Source organism: Pleurodeles waltl, chromosome 4_1, assembly GCF_031143425.1.
Source record: "Pleurodeles waltl isolate 20211129_DDA chromosome 4_1, aPleWal1.hap1.20221129, whole genome shotgun sequence".
Lineage (NCBI taxonomy): Eukaryota > Metazoa > Chordata > Amphibia > Caudata > Salamandridae > Pleurodeles > Pleurodeles waltl.
The window spans coordinates 784,162,790-784,177,071 of record NC_090442.1 but is presented as its reverse complement, the minus strand read 5'-3'; the positions used below and the strand labels follow the sequence as shown (position 1 = coordinate 784,177,071).

The 14,282-nt window shown below is 44.8% G+C and overlaps 1 protein-coding gene across 6 annotated transcripts in view; it reads left to right on the top strand.

Annotated features, from left to right (window-relative positions):
* The window catches only part of LOC138288169 (golgin subfamily B member 1-like), a 379,608-nt gene extending 365,911 nt beyond the window's left edge, over positions 1-13,697 (top strand). For all 6 annotated transcript variants that reach the window (XM_069229484.1, XM_069229482.1, XM_069229483.1 and 3 more), the window contains one exon: positions 8,840-13,697. In XM_069229484.1, the coding sequence (XP_069085585.1) occupies positions 8,840-8,974 (135 nt within the window). In that variant the 3' untranslated portion in view covers positions 8,975-13,697. The remainder of the gene's footprint in view (positions 1-8,839) is intronic.
* The last annotated feature ends 585 nt before the right edge of the window (positions 13,698-14,282 follow it).

Genomic DNA, 14,282 nt, shown 5'->3' with positions numbered 1-14,282 from the left:
TTTTCTTGCTTAACCATTCTGTGCCTCTGCTTCGCTGTGTAATACGCGCCAGGATGACAGATGGGCTGTTTGTGTATTCCCTCTAGATGGTCACACAAGGGAGCTGACGTGCCCTGCATATCCTGATGGGTCTTACTGGGCTAGAGTGGTGTGAGGAGCTGACACTTGCACCTGAACCAGGCTGTGTCTGTCCTTACACAAAGTAGTCTCCAACCCATTGGCGTGTGTCTGGGACCAGGGCAGGAAAGACAGGGTCTTGGGCACTGCAAAGACTTTCCTTTGAAGTTTGCCGTCTTCAAAGGCAGAAATGAGTGTAACTATTGGACCTCTGAGACCACAACTTTTGGACTGAGGACATTCTGCCAGGAAGGAGAGCTAGATGCCATAGGAGGGACTACTGCTATGCCTGTTTCTTTGTTGTGCTGGTCTGCTGCTTTCTGCTTCTGTCCTGGGAGTGAAAGGACTGGACTTTGCTTTCTACATCCTGCTTTCCAAGGTTATCCAAGGGCTTGAACTGAGCTTACCTCCTGTTAGAAGTCTCAAGGATATTAAAGACTTCATCTGCTAGCACCTGGGCTCTTCTGCTGAGATTCCTGACTTGCCAAGTGATGCCAACGCCAGTCCGAGGGCCCTTGGAAGTGTACGCTGGTAACCTGAAGAAGAAAATCTCTGCACTGACGCGTTGCGGCAAAAAAATTGACGCAGCGCCTGTCCCGCAGCTGTAGAATCAATACAGCACATGTCTTGCGGCTGCAGAGTCGACGCAGTGCCCGTTTCAGCTTGGCTCCATCAACACAGCACATCTGGATTTTCTATGGATAGTCGTCGGGACATCAATCTCTCATTACCCACGTGCCATAGTAAGGAACCGAGGCTGCATGTCCGGAAATCAACGCATCACCTTTCCTGCAAGGAAAGAATCGATGCATCACCTCCCCTGCCAGTAAGGAACTTATGCATCCCCTCTCCTGTGAGGAAAGAATCAAAGCTCACCTTCCCTGCACAGTAAGGAACCAATGCATTGCTTTGCTTTTCAATGCCTCACCTCCCCTGCTGCCGCATCATCTTTGTTTTGACGCATCCCAGGTACTTTATGCTAAAAAGATACAACCATTGAATCCTTTGGCTTACAACTCATTGAAACCTTACTTGCGTATGTTGGATTTTTGTCATTGTGTTTTACTCAGATAAATATTAGATATGTTTCTAGTCTGGTGTGGAGTATTTATGGTGTTTTCACTGTTTGTGTGTGTATTTTATACATTGCCTCTGAGATAAGCCTGTCTGCTTGTGCCAAGCTACCAAGGGGGTGAGCAGGGGTTATCGTAGCTGTGTGGCTTCCTTACCCTGACTAGAGTGAGCTGCAAACCACTGCCAACTAGAGACCCCATTGCTAACATGGGCATATCTGCAGAGCATAAATAACCCTGCTATATCTTTGTCAATTCTTAGACATAATAAGTGCACAGGAAAGCCATTTTAAGTACATGTGCTGGCACTGGTCAACACGAGTTCCCCAGCTCCATGATGGTGTTTGAGCGTAAATTTTCCTTTAAAAAAAAATAAGACAAGAGGCGTTTGGCAAAACAGGAACCATTTGTTTAATTAAACATCACGGCTGGAAGAGCAGTTACAGAACTGGGGTCTGAGGACTGTGTCTCAATGTACATCAGTTTGGCGTGGTGTTCCATACATTTCTCTGAGTGTGCTGTCATGGAGTCATAAATAAGGTGCTAATAACAAATGCAGCTGGGCCTCGACCTTCCATGGACACAATGTGGGCCAGCGAGTACGTGTCCAGATGTCCAGACTGAGGGAAACCTGATCAATGCGCGCTGCTGTGCTTGTTGTGTTCTGATTGGTTAAGTGTTTCTAACTACATGTGGCATCTAACTTTATACTGTTTGTGGGAATGCACGCACCCCTCTGTGTCTTATTGGGGCCCATCTCCTGGGGCCATTGTGGTGTGGCTACTCCTACCTGTGGGATTTGATCTAAGTTTCCGGTTTGCATGTTTGTCTTCTGGCTTCACACCACCCCACTTGTGACCTGTCAGTCAGTAACCTCAGTCCTAGGTCTCAAAGCTTGCCTAACCTCGTACCTTCGTGCCGGGGTTGATGGAGAGTTCACAAGAGGGGAATCTAATAATGGTGATGCAGCTTCATTCTTGTATATAAATGTATTGTTGTGTGCATTGACATCAACTATTTGAATGTTAACAATGCCTTTATTGAAAATCGGGATGTTTGGTATCAAACATCTTGTATTAATAAACCCTAGCTGATTCCAGTGATGGATTTATTAATACATGCATCCAGAGCGCCACAGAGAGGTTCCCCCTTGAAAACCTACCGACTGCTGGTTAGATCACTGACTAGTTTTAACCAGTCTGCCACCTACAGACGATAGTCTGACCCCCAAGGGTGAGAGCCTTTGCTCTCTGGAGGTTAAAAACAAAGCCTGCTCTGGCTGGGGTGTTATCACTCTCCTCCCAACAGGATGACCCACAAATCTGCATTCCAAGGCAAGAGGCTTCAAAGAAGCCCACCACCTTTTGTATGCAGAACTGACTCTCCTTAGAGGAGGATGCCAGCTCCCCTGACCCAGGCCCATCAGGCACATGGGCAGGTGGGAAAATTAGATATGCAAGGGGCATGTTGCACTTCCAACCTGGACACACCCCTGTGGTGACTGGCCTGACGTGGGCACAGCCTAGGAGATTCCGCTATCTTGTGTGGTGGAATTTAGGGTGATGCCCATTTCCCATATGAAGTGGCCATCTAGGGATGTAGTGACTTCAAGGGTAAGTAACCCATTGGTTACTACCCTTCACTCCCCTTAGTGTCCCCTAAATTGAGTAATTAGGGGACCCCCTGATACCAGGAATGCAGATCTTTGCTGGACCCAAAGGAAGGAGTGGACAAGGAGCCTGCAGAACCCGAGAACCGCGGAGCACAACAGACTTGGCACCAACCCTGCTGCATCCGACCCTCGAGGAGCAACTGCTCTGTCCTGCTGCTGCAGTTGCCAAGAAACCATGAGAGCTGCCAGTGTTACGCAAATCGCCAAGAACTAACTTGGATTAGAGGAGCTGCTCCCCTGCATCCGCAGTCACCCATGAAAGAACTTTCAAGACCGCGAATGCCAAAAACCCGACACCGGACATCACCACTGCACCAGGACTGCCTAGCCTGAGCTGAAGTGAGCCAGTGGTGTCAACATGGTCCCAAAGCAGAGTAGAAGCCCACCCGAGCTTGCCCTCTGTGGATTGGACTTCCCGACGGCGTCTGCAGCCTCATTCAGCAGATCCCCCAGCAACTGCCAGTGACCTAAAGACAAAGACCCAATGCCTCAGGTCTGCCGCAGCCCAAGGAGAAGAGGACCAAGGGTGTCCCCACATCTCCCAGATTTACGAGACCTGAATGCAGTTGTTGGCTTGGTCAGACTAGACCCTCAGTCTATATCTGGAGACTCTTTCTGCAGGCACTCCAGCAACCGCAAGAAAGTCCAGCACCGGACCCGATGCCAAAAGACACTACTGCACCCGCCCTCCACAGCCCAAGGAGAAGTGGACCGATGGTTTCCCCACGTGCCTGAGGACCTCAAGGGTGAAGCCTCCCTGTGGGTTCCCATTGACTGATCTTCCAGTCCATCCCTGCAGCAAGTTTGTAGTTGGACCATTCCCCCGACGCTGAACTGCACCCTAGTTCCGCCCAAGGTGACCTGCTGGTGTGGGCTTGCCCCATACTTACCGTAAGTCCAGGAAATTGGTCCTGTTAAGTAGCTGTACTATACCTCTGTGCAGTGCTTGTTCTTCCTCCAAAGGATAACATTATTGCATCTGAAAAATGCACTGTCAACTTTTAAAAATTCCTACCTCAATAAGTACTCCCCCCGACTCCGGTGATCTTGGTATCTAAGTTTATATAAAAGTACATTTTTATAAATTGGTGTTGGCTTTCTTTATTGAGTGTGTGTCTTGCATGCTCAGCACTACCCTCTGATAGTCCTAACTGCTCAACCACGCTACCACAAAAGAGAGCATTTAGGGTGTCATTTGTGCCTCTGTGATACTTTTGGGGTTTGCTTGGACTCTTTGCACAGTGTACCTCATTTTGGTCCATTATATAAAGAGCCAGATTCCTACAGTGGTCTACACCACACACATTTACCAATCACTATTGTGTGGATGTTTTAGCTCACCAACAATCTGGTGTAGGTCAGGCAGTGCTACGTACCTTATTTCAAACCACTGCAACTCCCACAGGCTAGCCACCGCTTCTAAGAAGGAAATGCTTTACAGACTATGAAGAGCATGTGTATCTACTGCCACACATGCCATTGAGTGGATTATATTACTTACCATGTAAGCATCTGTTCATGGCATGTAGTGCTATAGATTCACATGCGCCCTTCGTCATCCCCGGACACCTTGGCCATGGGGAAACAGTCTAACAAAGGTCAATGCCCATGCGCAGTATAACCGAGAGAAGGCATCACTCTATCTCGTGACTCGAAAAACTTCTTCGAAGAAAAACATTGTGCGTTACTCTAGACCTAACATTAGATGGCAGGAGTATGCAGACCATATGAATCTATAGCATTGCATGCCACGAACAGATGCTTACAGAGTAAGTAACATAATCCTTCTGGTGGATGCTCTAACCGCAGAATCCGCACTGCCCTCCAACCTCCTGTTCTGTGGCGTGGGATCCCAAATTAGAAATCTGCACACGGGATCCCAAATTAGAAATCTGCACACCGGTCCTCCCAATTGTTCATGTGCCACATTTGAGGGTCCGGAAAGAGTCAAGCAAGAAAATGACATTGACACGCAGGGGTCCTTCTTATATTCGCCTCTGTACTATCACTTCTAGGGCTGAGCCGACCATCGTGGAGCCACATGACACCTAGAGGCATGCGGGCACACTGACATTAAAAACTTACGGATCCGTTCTGGTGCCTGAGTATTACTCTGCAGGTGAACAATCTGAGGTGAGAGTATCCATCATAAAGAGAGATGCCAAAGTAAAGGAAATTGTTCAATAGTGCCTGTATTACAGTGTTGTGTTGTATCTTCTCTTATTGAGATCAAGGAGATACTGTAGCACAAATTAAGAAAAAAGAGTTCAGTCTCCTCAGACTGCAACTGCAAATATTAACCATCATGTGGTTAAAGAAAATTCCAACTGTAAAACATCCATAGAGGTAAGTAAGTAGCTTTCTCATATGGCATTTAAATCCAAACTCAAAACTTCTGAAATGAGTGATATGTAGTGCTTGGACCTCCTTTCTCAACACGTGCAGTCTGCATTACTTAGCTTTTGAATAGTATCATCCATAATGTGACTTATGTGATATTCATGAACTTAGCCATTTTTCACAGCATATAAAATACTTTGCCTACGAATGTACAAGTCCTTCTTATTGTAAAACATTTCTAGTGTTTGATCACTCACAGTTCTTTAGCTTTATTGTGTGTCCGCTTTGAACTAATGTGCTTGATATTGCAAACTGTTGATTGTAGTCGTTCAGCATTTTAACCTTCCATAACATATCACACTGCTACTATACAACTATATTGCTGCCCACACAGACGCCCAGGAATAAATCGCCTGGAATAGACGGCCTCCCAAGTATTACTCCACATTCTCGCCTCGCTTGAAACCCCAACTACTGAAGGTGTTCGAGGAAGCCTGGACCACTGGACCACTGGACCACTGAATTGCTACCCCCTTCTCAGACGGAGGCCATGATAGTGGTAATCCCTAAACCGGGCCGCGACCCCACAGACGTCAAATCCTATAGACCACTTTCACTTCTAAACTTAGACTGTAAGATATTGAGTAAAATTCTGGCCAATAGACTTGCTCCCATCATTCATACCCTAATCCATGAAGACCAGAACGGCTTCATCCAGAAGAGAAACACTTTCTTAAATATCCGAAGACTCTTGAGCGTAATAGGGGATACCCCCCTGAAGCATACAACGAAATGGTGATGTCATTAGATATCGAAAAGGCGTTCGATACGCTGGAGTGGGATTTCCTCTTGACTACAATGAGACAGATGGGAAGAGGTACTAACTATGTGCGCTGGGTCCGTACACTATACTCCAACCCAAAAGCCAGAGTGAAAACGGGTGCAGTGATCTCTGACAGTTTTCCCGTATCAAGAGGCACGAGACAAGGCTGCCCTCTCTCCCCGCTATTATTTGCGATAGCAATGGAGCCACTAGCAGCCAAAGTGCGTTCCATGGCAGTTAAATGGGGAATAATCAGAAACTGAACATATCACGCAATCTCGCTATAGGCAGACGATGCTCTTATATACACCCGGAAGGGCACGGAGTCTTTATCCTCCATAATGGCACTCCTAGCGGAGTTCGGTAGGATATCTGGCCTAGCAGAAAATTGGGACAAATCGTGCGTGTTCCCACTGTAAAAATGGCCACCAGAAAGACAGGAGGTGGCACCACGTGGGCGCCTGAAATGGTGCTTTGAAACATTTAAATATCTGGGGGTTCATGTATACCACAGCTCGGAGGACCTCAGAGATGGCAACTTGGGGAGAGCACTAGCCTCCATGAAAGGATCCTTACGCTTCTGGAACAAATTACCGCTCTCCCCGCCGGGTAGGGTAGCGATAGCAAACATGCTGATTCTGCCTAGGTTACTATACTACTTTGCGGCACTGCCAATCATCCTTCCACGCAGCTTTTTTAGCAACCTAAACACAACGCTGCTGCAGCTCATATGGGGCGGTAGCAGAGCGCGAGTGGCACTCTCTACATTGCAGCTACCGGTGGACACGGGCGGGCTGGGGGCCCCCAACTTCGAGCTTTATTATGCAGCGGCGCAACTACAGTGGCTCCAGCTATGGCTCCACAGTCCGTCGGCTGCTGAGTCTGTATGGATGCAGAATCAGATAAAAGGAGCCCGCCTGTTAACATGGCTGGCAAATAAATACCCCAAAAATGAATCCACCAACCCACTACTGCCTGTGGCACATACATGCTGGGTGAAGTATGTCCAGAAGGGACACGGGCGATCCCATATACCCCGTATGTCCCACTGGAGCATCTCCTAGACCAACAGACATCAACGTTGCACTCGTCTCTAGTGTGGTCAAAGGCGGGAATACGGTTGGTGGGTGACTGTTTCGAAGATGGCAAACTAATGCCATTTGAGGCCATCCAAGCCCTCACAGATGTGAACCCTGGTCAGTTTTTATCGTATCACACTATATGCCATGTAATTAAAAAAACTTGGGGAACAGGAGCCCTAGAACCAGAGACGTCCCCCATAACACACCACATACTACAGGACAACGCCCAAACAAAAGCAATCCCTAGGCTATACAAAATTCTAAGCAAATCTCCAAAACCCAACCTAGAAAGAGCCAGGGAGAGGTGGAACACTGTTCTTCCCGTCCCGATATCACAAGAAGAGTGGCCGAAAGTACTGAGTCACGCCCGGGGGATATCAAGGAACCCCAGATTCCGGTATACCCAGTTCAATTACATACACCAAACGTATCTGTCACCGGCCAGACTGAAGCGCATGTTCCCCGACACAGCACCGACATGCCCTAGATGCAAGGAACCAGCTGCCCACTTTTACCATATGGTCTGGGAATGCCCCCGGGTGCAAATAGAATGGAACAGGGTGGCGGAGCTACTATCAGACCGGACGGGACTAGTGCTGGAAGCGGACCCCAGATCTTGCTTATTGGGAATGAGGACAAGGGCAAAAAAACATAGACACCTACACAAATTTGTAGACCTAGCCTATGTGATGTATAAAAGGCTGAAAGCAATGCACTGGAAAGCACCTAATGCCCCGGACCAGAAATCCTGGCATACCCTCACATTGAAGTGGGCCCGCACAGAACACCAGGTGCTCATAAAACTGACACCTGGGAAACACTGGTATCCAAACTCGAAGCAAAAAATGACGACAAACCTCCATGATGGAGCCCCTACAACACTTAAACCACACTCACCGGAATATAACCAGCCGTAACAGTAAAGGTTATGACTAAGACAAGCACACCGTGATGAAGAGCTTATCTTCACACCCCTAAAAAAGGGGTCAACCATCATGTGCACATTGACATAGGACAAACAGTAAAAACACAGGGCACACCAGGTACTCCCACTACCTACTGATAACGAACGCAAGAGTGTACACCTCAAGTTTCCACTGGAGAGCGAACATAAACAGCAAATGTCCCATAACAACCACAGGGGGACCCTCTCCGAGAACCAGCTCAAGCCTAACATTATGTGCATCGCAGCAGAAAACAATAATACTGGAAATGATACATGGCTAGTTAAGTGTGTAAATGGGGGGGGTTTTGGATGTTTAAACGGAAAGTTATTTCAGATAAATGTGATCCTGTAGTATTTCTGACCAATGCTTGTACTGTTATCTGCTACGTAAAACCAATAAAAAAAATTTTTTTTTAACTATATTGCTGCCCATCAGAGGCCTGTGAAAATGGTGTATTTCTCCACCATGCGACCTGTGAAATTGACTGATGTATTGTTTCTCTTATAGCTAACCTTTGCAACCTGAAGTGATGCATTGTTTTACATGTAGCCAGCTTATGTGACTGAGAATGCTTTATTGTTTACGCTCAACCAGCCTGAGGGCGATATCTTGTTTATCCCCTAATCGCATATGGCACAGATTGATGTAAGATTTCTCCCATGGGCCGCCAGCATATATCTCTTAGTATTTTAGGCAACCTGTGTTACTGAGAATAGTGTACTGTTTTACTGCTATTAAACCTGTATCACTTAAAGTTATTTATGTTTTTTATCCTTGATTTTCAGACTCGTGGTAACTCCAGGCTGAGACGTTTACTGCAGTATCTCTTCTACTCACGAACACGGACTCCTCTACTGGTCACTCTATATCTGTTGACTGTGCACATCCTCCTAGTTCTGTGTTTTACACGCCGCTTATGACATCTTCAAGACCCACGCACTTTGGATAAAGCCCTACCCTCTTATATCTCCTTAAAAATGCCCCCTTAATCCACCAATCCTGACAGTGAGTGCATTGTACCCTGTCTAATGGTGTTGAAAAAGACAGTCTAAGTGGACGTATGAACATGCACAATTAGACATGGATGGATGGATGTACACAGGCGGAGATCTCGGAAGTGAGAGTGAGCATGCAACACTTAGGCCTCTCGTTATGGAACCACTCAACAACATTGGATTCAGAACTTGGTCCATGGTTTAGTTTGATGTGCTGTCAGATTTGTGACAGGTCTCTAAATCGTTAACCCGTGCCACCACTGGCACAAAGCCAAAATCTGTGTGCAAGTTGATTAGCAAGTCTGTTCTGAGGTGTAACGCTTTTCATTCCCAGAGCTGTGTGCGGTGTTCATCCTGGAGACATATAGTTATTAGTGGAACTACTTTTGGGGACCTAATCCTTGGGATACAACTGTACACTTGTGTCCACGAGACATGTGATTCATGGCACACCGATACATTTTGCTGCATCTGTAGCTTGAGGCATTTGTAGGCTGCATACACAGTGCCGTAGGTGCATCTGGTGTACATGGAGTTTGATATCTGTTAGATGAGTTTGTGGCTCCTTTCGTTACCGACTGGATGTGTCAGAGCTGGTGCACAAAGAACAGTGGCACTATCTAGTTGCCGAGATCTGCATGGATACTGTTGCACAATATAATATGGTTGCTAGTGGTGCTTGAAGATTGTAAACGCTGTTTACAGGAGAATGCGCATGCATCTGGAACCTGAGATGTGTGCTGCTTGGGGTATGGTAGCTCAGGTTTACGTCCTGTACAAGTATTTCAGAGCTCATACACCGGTAATTGTGTCAGCAATGTACATATTACATGCAGGACATAATTCATAGCAGGTTTGATTGAATCAGTGCCTGAGATGTCTGAGAGCTCATGCACAGGGACCATGACTACATTCAGGAGCCAATGCATTTGTGAGATGGCATAGAGAATTGTAGCTCCATTTTATGCTCAGGGCCTTTGTGCGAGTCTGTGGTGGCATCTGATACTAGTGTGGAACGGGCATTCCACACTAGTGGGCAGTGCAGTGGTAGTGACTATGAGTACATGCCTGAAGTGTATCTGATACTTTGTGCGTAAGGAGGCGAGATAAAATGCAGTACTGAAGGCCTGCATGTAAACTCATTCGCAAGGGGTTATGGAGGCATACGGTTCTGGGGGCTTGTGCGCCGATATTCATGGCTGAATTCAATACCTGGTTCTAATGGCCTGATTTAGAGTTTGGCTAACTCGTCTCTCCGTCACAAATGTGGCAGATATCTAGTCTGCCTCGTTATTTGTGCATTATATCCTATGGCACTTGTAATAAGATGGACGGAAGACCCGTCACATTTGTGGCATAGTACCTGCCCTCCAAACTCTAAATCTGTTGTCTCTCTGATTGTGTGAGCTTGAGAATAAAGTGGGTTGTTCTTGTCCACCATTTAATGGAATCTGGAAAGAATAATTGCTGCAATTTTTAAGACCAGGCTGACATTTTTAAAGCCTCTGCTGGTGCTTATGTAGTTCTTGTTGCAAAATGGGAAGTGGAGATCTTAGCAGGGACACTTTTACTAAATCAGGGTATTTTATATTTTTTTTACAAAAGAGATCTGCAGTTCTATTTCTGGGGACTCGCTAGGTTTGGGCTTGAACTTACTTTGCACTCAGAGGAGAGGTAATCTTTGGAGTGCACTTTCTCATTAACGTTGCATTTATTACAGAACCTTACTCCCACAACTGACACAGGATCACCTATATTTGGTAGGAAATCATAGACATAATTTCTACAGGCAAGTAACCACGAGGGGGGTAAACTGCAAATGTCATCCTAATCAAGGCTTCCTGTCACAGTTTTCTGGGCTCTGGTCTCCCTATAGCAGCGGTGAACTTTATTCTGATTTCTTTACAGTTAACTATTATAGCTGGTGTTCGTCTGGACAAAGTAAGCTGGTGTTGAATGCTAGTTTAAGAGTGCAAGTGCTAAACATAATTTATTTATTTTACATATTTTATTACTTGTAAGTTTAATTCTTAGAAATTCAAAGGGATTGAAAATTAACCTCGGTGACGTGCAAGTATATGTAACAGATGCACAGTACCTCAAGTTATTTTTCCCTTTTCCAACAAGATCAGTTTTAAGGGTTTATAGTTCATTAAGCTTCCTTCGAAGACGGCAGGTTAATTTATTGTAGAACTATATTCCTATAACCATATGGGCCATTCAGTGTACTCCAATTCTTGTGTGTCCTTTTCTCAGCCTGTCTGTTACTGACAGATGTTCTCTCTTCTATGGACAACACAGGATAGTCTTGCCAGATGCTTCTTTGAGATGGCCACTGCTCAGTTATTCTTTTATTGGAAAGGTCTTCTGTCAGACAGTATATTATGCAGTGGGACCTTACACAGTGAAGCAGAACCCCCGTTGCTCAAAAGGCATAGCAAAATTCACCAACACTTAATTCTAAAACATGCTAATTAAATCCCCCAGTGTACCCTTCCATCAACTCTTTCACTTGACTTGTGATAAGGAGCTATTTACTAAGGTGGTCAAAGTATGTTGTACTCCTTATTGATTCAGAACAGTCAATGAAATTCTGGAGATTAGCTTGATGAAAGTAATACTGTTATGTGCTCACCTCTTTAGAGGTTTTCAACTCAGAAGTGAGGGTGATTAGTTACAATATCTGTTTACAACCTAGAGCAAGAGCATGGAAACTCAAACCGTAATATATAGAATGAAGTGTAACTGTTTTCATCTCCTGACCAACTCTCATGCTGACTTGATCATCACATCGTTCTTCAAAATGCCAAAGTATAAATAGGTGATCATGAGGCTTATAATTGAAGGCTCAAGGCTTCTGATGCACCCAGCCCACAATAGAGACTGATGTAAAGTCCCTGCAACATGCTTGCTCCAATTACTTGTATATCTACCTGTCCTTTACCCAAATACTATATACACTACAGTGAAGCCTCCTTCTTTTGTTCTTCACCTTACACCGCACTGTACCCATGCTTATGATTTATGTCCCTCTTTGAAGTTTTCATCTTGCTGTTCATCTCTCGAAATCCCACCAATCTCCTTCTGCAGAAGTCACAGCTTACTTGTACCTAAATCATCTAGACTAGTGTCTATGGAAGTCGTAGTTTGTTGTTTGATCATTGGGGGATCATAGGTCATTGCCCATCGCTGAATCAAGTAATGCGTGATAATAACTGAGCAGTGTCTGGCAACAGAACGGGTCTTTCTGTGGAAGTCCAAGCTCACTGTCTGTACAGTGAATTTAATGTTCATTCTCCACCAGAAAGATCGATCTGCAGTACAGACCAATCTCAGTGTTCAGCAAAGAAATAAGTCTTATGGCTGTCCATCAGTTAGACAGCTACTCCTGTGGAGACGACATCCCATTTTGCTTCCAGTAGACTGCTTCTTCTGTGACTGTTTCTTCAGTTTTTACGTTCACTGGTCAGATCCTTAATTAAAGATTACAACGTGCATGTTCCTTCATTGGTCCTCAGGTTCAGGTGTGACTATGAAAACTTTATTTTCCTCTTTTAGTTAGAAAGATCTTTAGATTGATCTCACAACTACTTTTTCTGTATCAAACAGCCATTTTAAAATTAACTCCTTTTCACTACATAGATCAGACAGGTGTTTCTCTAGAGGACAAACATTGTTAGTCTCAACATCAGGCAGTTCTAAGGGACCTTACCAATAAATGAAGTTCAAGCTGCCTATTATATTCTGTTGCATTACATAGAGGGTACTCCCAGTTGAGCGGCTCTGTGTTAACATTACAGGCTTGATTTAGATCTTGAAGGTATGGATACTCCTTCACAAAGGAGTATCCATACTGCGAAGACTTGTCTGCCCACCAGATTTATACGTCAGCGGACCTTTGGTTTAATCACAATGAAGACTTCTCCTTCGTGGTTAAACTTTTCTGATGGCCCTATGGAATAATGGTCGACAGAGGCAGAACTCTAAATCCATGCACATAATTTAGATTTGCAGAATTAGAGGTCAGTTTTCATTGCTTGTCACCACTAGGAAAAGCCTGGCGATTATGGGCTGCTAAATGATCCCCTTTCCATGGGAGAAAACGCCAATGGTGAGAGGAACATTTTCTTTTGTATTTTCAAAAAGAAAATCCCACTCCTGGATTTACTTTTGAAAATAAAATAGAAAACAGTTTCATGGACAACTTAGCAATGTTGACGTAGCCATGCACCAAACTTCAAAAAGCATTGCCAGGATCTGCCATAACATACTTTAGAAATTAACACTAACTTGGCAGCCATTTTTAAATTTGGTGGGCCGAGTAGCTTCTGCCTGCCGAATGTTAGAACCCCTGGCACGCAGCAGAAATTACTCTGTCTGCCAAATTATACATCAAGCCCCTAACCTTGAGAGGATAGCCTATTCCAGTAGTAGCATTGTGGTAAACTGCCTGATCTATCTGCCGTTCCAAAGTAAACCAGTTCTTGTGCAGGTCTGCTAATCCTACTGTAAATGTTTCTGTTTATAATGAAGGTGGCAGTGGGATCCTTCTGTATTTTATTATATTATTAAAGGTGACCAAATTGTTCATTAATGACATCCAAGATGACTCTATTCTATATAAAATAAAAATATTTTTCAAAGTGTAGTCTTGTGATCACTGAAAATATGCAGTATGATTAATGAACTACTATGATTATTATGAACTGGATGACTGTGATAGCTACAGAATGTATGTTCTTCTTACTGGAACTGTGCTTAGCACTTTGGAGGCTAATTTCTACATCAGTAGGCATACAGCAATGGTTAGAGTTCATATGACCTATAATATGTGGGATAAAAGGTTCATGCAGCAATATTGAGAAATGTTTTGCCATTCCATGATATTGACCGTCAGTACAACTTATCATAACTGGTGAGTATCTCTTTGACTGTAAACATATCAGTAGTGACTATTGATGTAGCTGTAGTGATACTAAGGTTGACAGATCAGATGGCTGATTCTGATGGATATTTCTAAAAGCAGATTAATCACCTTGTGAATACCCCCAAAGTACCAGACAAGAGCTGGAGAATTTTCTCAGCAATTCCCTCACACGTCATTAGGTGGTGTCATGCGGCTTTGGGTTCGGTCCGACCTACCCCTGATGTGTTGTTGGGGCCCCCATATATCTTCCACCCCCGCAAACTGACATCTGTTCTTTTCTTTCCGTTCCTACTGACACAGATCCAG